Here is an 11,555-nt window from a genome sequence, read left to right on the forward strand (position 1 = left end):
ACAAGAAAAAAGTAAGGTTTAATTTCTTAAAAATAAAAACAAAAGAATTATGATATTCGATAATATATTCAACTGACAATATTGAAAGAAAATTAAAAAACACGATTATACTCTTTAATAAAACAAAGTGCTAAGTGATTTTAAAAAAAGAAGTCGCAATCGCAAACATAACTAATTTTTTGAATAAACAAAGTTGATTGACTTATGTCCAAATCCAAAAGAGGAAAAATAAGTTTTGTTATAATTTTATTTATAAAAATGAAAACAACGAAAGATTTATAAATTTAAAATCAGTACTAAAACCCCATTAAATTATTATTTTATCCAAAAAGTTTTTAATAAATTGAAATAAAGTAAAAAATAGCCTAACAAATTTAATTACTTTTTAATTTAATTCTTTATGGGCACCTTAAATTAGATTTCCGTTTGTAATAAATTCAATAATGTAAAATAATACTTAAACATATAATATCAAAATTAATTTTCACATTTAAAAATAAAAAAGAAAGTTTTGTTTCAAAAAAAAAATTTACTAATTAATTAAGAAACACTTCTTTATATATACTTTTCAATAATAGATTACGTTCAGAACAAGGTAACGACGGCGATTACAAAGTCAGTCCCACTGAAAATAATCTACAAGAAATGATGTCAAGTTGCGACAAAGAAGGGGAAAAAACTAAGATATGCAGAAACGAGCATGCGAGATCACGATATATGTTCTCAAAACTGATTCTATCGCTCATCAATCAAAGCGATATATAACAATACGAACATCGTCTTCCCCAGCGCGAGTTGGCATCGAACCGTAAGAGATCCTTGCGTGTCTTGTGTCGCGATATTGTTCGTCTTCTTTACTCGACGGCTTAAATCAGATTTCTGGTGCATTGCCTGGAACGAAAATCGATGTATCAGGCGTTGAATCGATATATCGATTTATAGCCCAGTCCTATCAGTGAGTAAACAAACGGAGACTGGGTGATCTGGGCGTTATTTTAATTAAGCTTTTTTTAAACATCCGACATTTTTAAAGCATTCCATTTTTAATGGGTATAAAAATTTTAAATAAATATGTATTACTCGACTACTAAAAACACCCACATCTGTAACAAATAATATGTTATTTTCTATGTTTATTTTATTTATTTTTTTTTTCTTAATCCGATATTAGATATAATTCCACATGTCCTATGAATCTGAATAGGGGCCCAAAAGATTAAAAGGGTGCTAATTCGTGCTGATTTTTTGATAAATCCATTTTGTTTTCTGATCTTTTTTTGTCAGAAATAAATCTTGTTTCAGCCGTAATTAATCTCTTTTTTCGACCATTTCTGTATGTATTTTCAAATTCCTATGTATTTATTATATTATTACGACATTTCGAATTTCAGTTATAAATATTCAATGAGCACAATATGTTACGATTCCATCATAATTTTACGTTACATTTTAATTGTTTCGAAGACTGTCATTTTTTTGCCTGGATATTCAACTATTTTATGTGCTTGATGAGTGACGATTCCATCGTAATATCATGTGATATTTATGATGATATTTTTTTCGAAAGCTGTCATTTTTTTTCCACATGAATTTTGAAAATCGATATTTTAAATACAATGTTGTTACAACGTGCCCATTTCAAATTTGCATTATCGCTATTTGATGCATTAGATTCAAGACATTTCTATCACGATTCCACTCCATTTTTTGTAGGTTTTATGCAGTTATTTGTCATTTATTAGCCACTTTCACATGATTTTTGAAATTGAATTAATTTTAATACGATGCTATAACAACGTTCGGAAAGTTCATGTCTATTCTAATCGGCCCAAACTTTATAATTAACTCAATACTTGTATCGGCAGTTATTTATAATTTTTTCGGCCTTTCGCATGTTGTTTTCATAATTTTTTTGTAATTTTTTAAGTTTTAATACAACGTTTGAATTCCGAATTTGAATTATCACTTTTTAAAGTGTTTCATTTGTGACTATTCCATCCCAATTGATGGCAATTTTAACTTGTATTTTCTTATTCTGATCATTTTTATATGTTATTACAACAAGCGAGTTTTTCGATTTAAGGTAGGGGTGCTCAACCTGCGGCCCGCGGGCCAAATGCGGCCCGCCAACCCTCGATGTGCGGCCCGCGGCAGCAATCTGAACAAAATGGAAAAAAAATTTAATATTTGTTTTTGAAAAATAATTTTAAAAAAATCGGTAATTTAAATGTACACTTTTAAGTTTTTGACGCACCCAATCTCAATCAATGTAGTTTTTTGATGGTTAACGCTACGGATTTCAGCATAGTTTTAAAAATCCCAATATTATTAATACATCATTATTACAATTTACGAATTTTAATTACCACTTTTGACGCTTTTCGTATGTGCCGATTCCAATGACTTTTCGGTAGTTATTGCTACCCATTTTCAAGTAGTTTCTGAAATAGCGATTTTTGAAAGTTATGAAACTTTTGTGCAAACTTCATGGAAAATCTAAATGACTTTAGATCCTTTCTTTCTTCAACAGTTATTGCTGTACATTTCCGCCCAGTTTTTAAAACTTGGATATTTTAGCACGATATTATTACGAATCGCGAGTAAAGAATCGCTCATTTAGATAACCATTTTTTGACATGGCTTATTTGTAACGATTTTATCGCAAATCAAATTATTTTGCAATCGTTACTTTAGAAATTATTGCTACACATTTCTACAAGGTTTTGAAAGTANATGGATAGTTTTTTCAGCAGCTGTTTGTCGTTTCATGACTATTTCCTCATGGATTTTTCGCTTCCCATGTAATTAATATAATGTTATGGCTTACTAATTTCATATTATATTCATTGTAAGTCCACATTAATTTTCGATTGCTTTCTCGGCAGTATTACAATCGCTTATATTTTTTCCCTTTAATTTTGACATTATTTTTAAAATCCTGATATGTTTAATAAGTTATTAATATACACCATTTTCAAAATTAGAAAATTACACTCATTTTAAATTTGATTTATAGAATATACGAATTTAAGAACAATAAGATATTTTTAATGTTAAAATTAAAAACTTTGTATATTTTGGATGTTAAAAGTTATGCAAATATTTGTGAACCATGCTCTTTTTTGTGATAGGTGCATTTTTTTTAGAGGGAAGTAGTTTCCTTTTCAGCTTTTAGTGCCCTGCCCTTTTTAAAGTCTAGAATGAACACTGAATTTTCTGTTTTTTATAATGTTAAATGTTGTGTATTATCTATATTTTATTATAAATGTATTTAGTTACTGTCCTACAATTCTGTTTATTTTAAGCTTATAATGCATTTCTGAAAACACAGTCCATAATGTTTGCATAAATTCTTTTCTCTACTTTTATTTATTAAACCTGCAGATTTCAAAAAATGCATTGAATTCTATGGTTCCAATTGATATTGAACTTTCAACTTTATGCTAAGCATCTTGATTATGTGTCAATGCAAACTACTGAAACTACTAAAGAAATATGTGCAGGCAGCCATTTCACTGCATGCATTACTGTAAAGCAAAAAAACAATTACTGTAAAGATTTTGTAACATAAACAGAGGCATTGTCTTAATAATATGAAAAATCCAACTCTAGGGGGCCAATTTTATATGCAAATGGTGGTTAATGGGCTCTTAGCTATTTTTAGCAACTTGTAGATTTTGATTGCTAAAAATTTTATATTGGTTTGAAAAAGTTAGTTAAAACCTTTAAAAGGCAAGTAAATTTGTGGCTAATTTAGAATAGGCTGATCCTGTAAAGAAATATAGTAATTTATTTAAAAGAGCATTTTAACTATTTTAAGAATGTGTTAAGTATTTTATTAATACATAGGTTTTGTACACTTTTATACACCTTTGGTCAGTTTTAGATTGTTAATCCTGATCTTTGACATTTAAATTAATTTAGTTTATCTAAAACCCTAACCTTATATGGAAAGATTTTTATACTGTCAGATCACTATATTCAATATGTCTGAGATATTTATTGATTTAACACAATCAATTAGCTTCTCAACACCAGATCCAAGTGTGTCGCATAGTCAAACTTTTAATGCATATACATTCTTTTTTATTATCGACAATCTATTTTATTTATGAAAGCTTTTTTGTTTTAGATAAATTTGCTAAGCCAACGAGCTAAGGGTATAGCTAGGCATTTGCTGCAGCCCAAAAAGAAATTCCCTGAAGCAGTTACAAACAGAAAAAATATTTTCGAATCTCCTATGGAAGAGGATGCTGGCAGTGGATGGGAGAATGTGGTTGTTTGGAATAATCATGCTAATCCAGAAAATAAGGGTGCAGACTCTCAAATTGATATTGCTGAAAATAATGCAAGCCTTTCCCCGGAAACTCATAATAGTGTTGAGGAAGAAGAAATTCAAAGCAAATTTGTCCCTGAAAGAGAATACAGTAGTACTTCATCTCTGAATTCTAGTCGATCCGATTCAGAAAATGAAAGCATTATGGAACAAGTAACAGTTGATGAAAATAATCATGAATCCAATGGTACTCCTATGGAATCCCCTATGGAAGAGGATATTGGCAGTGGGTGGGAGAATGAGGTTGTTTATAATACGAATCACGCTAATCAAGAAAATAATGTTGCTGACTCTCAAATTGATATTGCTGAAAATAATGCAAGCCTTTCACCAGAAACTCATAATAGCGTTGAAGATGAAGAAATTCAAAACAAATTTGTCCCTGAAGGAGAATACAGTAGTCCTTCTAAATTTGATACATCCCTGAACTCTAGTCGATCTGATTCAGAAAATGAAAGTATTATGGAACATGTAACTGTTGATGAAAATAATCAAGAATCCAATGGTACAATAATCAAGAATGCAGTGGTAGAAGTCACAGAAAGTGAAAATTTAAATGACGCCACAAAAACAGATGACTTAAACTTAGTGGAAAAAGAAATAAACCAGGTAAAAATAATTTTTTTTTTAACTGTCAAACATTACTTAAATTGTAATTGTTAAGTTTTACAACCATGTATTATGATTTTTAATTTTATGTTTTTAGTAATTTTACTACAATAATAACCAGAAATGAAAGGTGCGCTTTTAATTCTGATGTTTACGTCAATTAACTATTAACAACAAAATCTTCTTTTTACAATCTTTATTTTAATTTTCGCAGTGTAACTGATTTTCAGTAATGTAATTTAAATAACCGTATTTTTATATTAATCTTGGACACCTACGGTTATTATTTTCTTCTGTAATTATTTATGCTCTAGATTACAAGCCTCTGGTTGTCTAAACGGAATTTTTTTGTTATTTCTGAAATTATTATAATGACTGCTAAAAAAAATTTTTTTTTCTTTAAAAAGAATTCTGAGGTAGAACAGAGAATTATAGTTAGCTAATCTAAAATGTGGCATTCAAATTTTATTAAAGAGATCATTATAAAACAAAAATGTTTGTAAACAGGATGATTCAGGAATGCTTCATTCTGATTAATAAGTAAATATCCCAGGTGACTGAATTTATTAGAAAAAAGGTTATAAAGCACTTTAACAATAAAGATAGAACAGTAATAATTTGATTGATATAAAAGTAATTAAATGAGCAAAAAAATTTTACGCCATCCTTTAATGTATAAATGAGTGGTTTACAATGCATATTGATTAATATTAAATATATATAAATTAATTATAATATTGAGTATATATACATACTCAATATTATGAAAAGAGCACCATATTTCTTAGATTGCGACTACCACCTATATTTTGGGAGTCAGAAATCTGAATCTGTTGAAAAAAGGGTATTGTTTATTCTGGATAGTACGTTTTTGTGCCTGATTTCGTAATTTGAAATATTGTCTGCATTAAGTGATTAGCCTATTTGAGTTAACCCCCTCAAGGCATTAAGAAAGATTCCCAAAACATGAAGATCCAATTATTAAATCAAAAGATATTCAGGGTGGTCTTTTTTTTTGGCACACTGTACATGAATATTTCCAATAAATTATTCGTTCTATAATATATTCGCTGATTTTTGAACTAATTATAATTTACAAAAATGTAAATGTTTGTTTTGAATGAGATAATAATTTTTTTATCAATTTAAGAGTTTAATTGCATTACTATCAATATTTAGTATAGTTATTGGAATAAATTTTATTATGTTATAATAGCTTTAGTTGATCTACATTTTAGTCTATGCCACTCTGCTTCATTTGTAATTTTACATGTATATTTATTTATAAATACTTCCTATTTATAATAGCTAATAATTATCCTTACACCGAAATTTTGTTCGAGATGTCGAATAAAAACATGGTTAAAACTGTTCAAAACCATCTTGTCAGAATAACTTGCCAACCCTGCTTTCTGGTGGCTTCAGTAAATTAAGTTTTTAATCAATTGATTTCAATGGGGATATATCTTAATTTATCCTTAAAGTAATAAAAACGATATTAATTTGTTTTAAAAATTAAAATTAGCAAAGTATACATAATATTTACAAAATGTTTTTTTATAAATATTCGACATTTTGTAATGTCTTATTGTCTGTATTAACTATTTGAAATTAGTTTGAAAAATTTCTGACATATTTTTTTTTTTCAAATAAAGGAGGATTGTATTAGCCTACTATTTTTAATATTTGTTACATCTATAATTTTTGTTGGTCAGTATTATTTTCTGATACTATATAGTTTTAAAGTTCTGAAGTAATTGTAATAATAATTTATTTTGCAACTTTAAATTATTGTTACTGTTTCAAATCATCGATTAATATTATTACCTTGTGTTCTTATAAATTTCATATGTTTTTTTAGAATTCATGTCACCAAGCAGGGGAATCTAGGCCAATTACACCCACATTTGATGAAATGTGTGCTGATCTAGTTTTAAGTGAATCATCTCAACTGGCTGATAGTTGAGATTTCTTATGTTTGTATAAATTCATCCTTGTATATTGTCAATTAAACATATGTAAATTTTCGACCGATATTCTAGGACATTTTTTTTCTTTTAACTAATTATCAACTTTTACTATGATGTATTCTTTATTGCAATAAAATAGAGTACATTTTTAATGTAGAAATATTTATCCTGGTGACTATTTTGGTTATTTCCAATTTTCATATTTAAAAGAAAAATAAAAAATATTTCTTAGAAATAAATATTTTTCAAACCATGCTTTATAATTTTTTTTTTACCTAATACTGAAGAAATGTTAATAAAAACTTTGTTTGATTGCTTATTAAATTTTTTTATACCTATTCTTATGTGATACAATTTATTTAATATTATTTTTAATACCTTAAAGAATATTTTAATTTATCAGTTTAAAATGTTATAATGACTGATCGAGTATTTTAAAAAAATTCAATATTATAGTACCTATCATGGCTAGTGAGTTAGCAAATTTAGTTATTTTGATCATTTTAATTTTTATTGTCTAAAACTAATTTTAAATTAAAATTTATAATGATAAATTCGTTTCAAATAAACAATATGAAAAAAATCAATATCGCAAAAGTATTATTGCTTTTGTTATTGACTTAAACAGAGAAGATTGTGTTCTGGAAAAAATCAATATTTTTCGCCAATTATGATCTGGGAATCCTAAGTCCAAAAGTTTCATGTGCATTTAAAGAAGTATGCATTTTCTGTCTTTTAATTTTGAAAATAAAAAGAAATGGAACTTTTATTTTCTATTTTATCATGAAAAGCAATAATGACTGTAAATAATTTTCTAACTATTTAAGTAAATGTATTGAGTCATACCCGATTTGTATGCAAGATTTGTTACTACTATCTATGATATGGAGGCAGAGGGATTAAAAAGAAGCACACGCATCTGTCCTTCCTCCCTTAATATCTAATAAATTAAAAATCATATTTGAAATTTTTAAGTGTCACTTTTTTTTAGTTTTAATAGACAAAATTTTTTCTTTCTGATAATAATTTTTAAAGTTTATTTCATGACAAAAAAAAATAAATATATTACTATAAACAACTTATAGGTTTGCATTTCACAAAATATTAACACAACAATAGAACTTTATTTATTTTTTTTGCGTAAAAATTATTTTTTACTTTATTTTTTATGCAGTTTAAAGTATTATAATTTTTATTTATTTTTTGCCACTAAGTTGAAATATCAAAAAAACTGAAATTCATACCTTTGGTTTAGTAGTTATGAACAAATTTTTGAAATAGTATATGAACTCAAATAAAAGTCTCTTTCTTTAAATTAAAAAATAATTGCATGTTTATTGAAATATTTTAATGAATTTTTTTCTATTTCCAACTCTCCCTGAAAAATTTTCTGTTGGTATCCTTGGTTGCTAGTACATTACAACAACTAATGTTTTAGTCTAAGTAGTGAAATTTTTGTGAAAATAAGTAGTTTAGTGATTATTGCATAGCATTGTCCCGTTAATAGTGCTAAAAAGAAGTTTTCGTTATTTATAAAAATATAGATTTCAAACTTTATCACTAGTCCAAAGTTTTTTTTTTTAAAGAAAAGAGAGAAAGTTTAAGAACTCATCATCAAGATTTGATATTGGTTATCCTTACATTACAAACTTTGATATTGGTCACAGAAATAATTTCAAAATCACTTAAAAGTAATACTTTAAGGTCATATGTTCAAAATTTGATTGCACGAGAACTATTCGACCTATAATGTTTGAATTTCGTATTTTATCATCTAAAATTGGATACTTTAAAATGATGTAAGAATTATTTTTGCCGCATAAATCAAGGCTTTTTCAACAATCACCTTATTAAATAATAAATATTTCTTAAACATTATATTTTACTCAACTTATATTTGGATTATTAAATTTTATGACTGTAAGCAAAACTTTTGCTTTGCTAGTTCTCGAGGTATTTTTAAATGTACAGAAATTTAAATTAATATTAAGGATTCCAAACTTGTGATATTTTTCCAGCTTAAACTATTGGGATCATATCTTCCTGATTTCTTCTAACCCATATTTTGGATTTCAGAAATCCAAAAAAAGGTATGTATATTTCAAGAAAGTAGCTAGGTACCATTAAGATTGAGTCATAAAAATCGGAAGAAAAAAATCTGGTCATTAGATCAAAAGTTATTCAGGGTGTTCACTTTTTTATTTTGAGCGTTGTACAGATTTAGGAAAATGGTAAAAACAAACAAATATAATATAGCAATTTGTGAATTTTTAATCACCTGGTCCATTTTTTTCTGTTGTTCTTCGCAATAAAATTTAAACAAAAGTGTTGAGAGCTTTAATAGTTTTAAAAATTATTATACTTTCATAAGCAATTGTCGTAATCGGTTGTAATTTGTTTAGAATTGTGAGAATTTTATTCGACTTGATCAGAATATGTATAACCAGAAACTTCTTAAATTTTTATAATTTGGCTGTTAATAAAAATGAATATTTTTCCAACTAATAGCTTCCTTTAGTTTAATTTCTAATAATGAGGGATATTTATTTCGAAATTGTGTTATTGTCCTTTTCAAAAGAAACCCAGACTAATATTTTTTCAAAATTGAACTGTGCTTCATTAAATCAGTTATTCTTTACTTTTGTTTCATTTTATCTTATATAATAGTGAATGGCATAAATATTTTGTAATTTTGAATCAACGATGATTTTAAATATGCATAAATGCAAAATTATTAAAATTAGACTTGTTTTTGTTTTTTTTTGCAAAATTTTGATTATATATAATACAATCTTTTACTATATGTAAAAAATAATTACATTCTTCAATAGTGCTTTTATTTTGCATAGGAAATATAATATTCCTTAAAAGACGCCAGTTCGAGATCTGCCATGGGTACTGTTTCACCTAGATACCCTTATGGCAATTCATCGCAAACGAAAAATAATAAAACGTACTTAAGAATGAGCACGTATCGGCCTTACATCGGAAAGGTTCTGGATTCGAATCTCGGGCAAGGCATGGATGTTCTTTCATTCTCTGTACTATCTGTCCTTACTGTGGGGGCAACGTTGGGCCACCTAATATGGTACCCTTGAAAGAGTGGCCAACAATCTGGCCTTCAGGTGACTGTATGGCGAAAGGTCATTCTCCAGGTGAGCATTGGAAGAAAAGAACTTAAAAATGAACTACTACAGGGTTCCCACGGTCCTTGAAAGTCCTTGAATTTTTTTTGCTAAATTTAGGTCCTTGAAAGTGCNCGAAAGGTCATTCTCCAGGTGAGCATTGGAAGAAAAGAACTTAAAAATGAACTACTACTATCTATAGTAGTAACGTTTTCAAGTGTGTGCACAGGGGCGCTGGGGTGTCATTATTACCTCTCAAAGAATTTCACTAATCGGCATATTGACGAAATTTCATCTTCTCACGTATTTCTGAAAAACACAAATAAGATTAGTCAATATTGCATCTTTATTAAAAATTTTAAATAGGGATGAAAAAAAATAATTCATTAGTATCATTTATCATATATTCATTTCACATTTCTCATATTTTCCTTAACAAATCCAATCCCGTTCTTGCATTAACAAGTTCATTTTTCAAACAATCGTCATGAAGCTTCTATTTTCGAGTACAAACGAGCCAGTTTCATCAGAAAGAGAGCTAAGAGGAATAATAGCTCATCTTTAAAAGCTCCCTCATTTTTTATTTATGAATAAGAAAAATTCAAAAAGTGTAAGTAGGTTAGAAATGTAGGCGAATGTTGCACGAAGATAAAAAAAAATATATATTGAGTTAATTACATTCTGCAGAAATTTATTTTAATTTTTAAATACATAATTTTTGCGATTAAAAGACGATAAAGGACCAAGTTGAATGTTCAATTTATGCAAGTATTTTTTTTATTATTATTATCTCATATTAAAAGAAAGTTGTTGCTGCAATCGCTACTATTTCAGAAAATATTCGCTGAAGACTCATAACTCGAAAACTAATCGATGAAACAGTATAAGATTTTGCTTATTTCTAGAGAAATAAATCTGATACCAAAATGTTAATGATACGAATATTTTACATCACATTTAAAAAAAAAAAAATTTTAAGAAGAAACTCGTTTTTATGTCTTTAAATGGATAGCTCGATGCCTTCGAATCTGTTTAGAAGTAACAAAATAGTTTTTATTGACGGTTCATCGGATTTTAGAAAAATTAATCACAATAAAAGTATAATATATGCTTCAAAAAAAATTACTCTCTCCTAATCAAAAATTAGTTTCCGCTCAATTAAATAAATTTTAAAAATTATGGTGTGTGTTTTTTTTTTACAGAATCCTGAAAGGTTAAGAAAAAAATTTGTTTATTTTAATTCGGAACGATCGATTCCTGAATATTCTATTTCTACGAGGGTTGCTATTTATATTTCTGGCCTAATAATGAAAAAACAAATATGTAGGATCGAAATTTGTTTTGTTGTTTTTCAAAATATTCTCCATGATGATCAATACACTTTTGCATGCGTTTGAACCAATTTTCAAAGCACTTTTTCCAGTCCGATTGAGGTAACTCCAAAACATGCGTTTTGAATGCATCAACCGCTTCTTCGGGGGTCGAAAATCGTTGTCCACGTAATTTATTTTTGAT

General features: G+C 27.5%; 1 protein-coding gene across 1 annotated transcript in view; it reads left to right on the top strand.

Annotated features, from left to right (window-relative positions):
• Positions 1–7,067, top strand: part of LOC107457168 (uncharacterized) — a 36,561-nt gene extending 29,494 nt beyond the window's left edge. The window contains exons 16-17 of the mRNA XM_016075269.3: positions 4,133–4,945; positions 6,807–7,067. Of these exons, the coding sequence (XP_015930755.2) occupies positions 4,133–4,945; positions 6,807–6,911 (918 nt within the window). The 3' untranslated portion in view covers positions 6,912–7,067. The remainder of the gene's footprint in view (positions 1–4,132; positions 4,946–6,806) is intronic.
• The last annotated feature ends 4,488 nt before the right edge of the window (positions 7,068–11,555 follow it).

Source organism: Parasteatoda tepidariorum, chromosome 5 (genome assembly GCF_043381705.1).
Source record: "Parasteatoda tepidariorum isolate YZ-2023 chromosome 5, CAS_Ptep_4.0, whole genome shotgun sequence".
Lineage (NCBI taxonomy): Eukaryota > Metazoa > Arthropoda > Arachnida > Araneae > Theridiidae > Parasteatoda > Parasteatoda tepidariorum.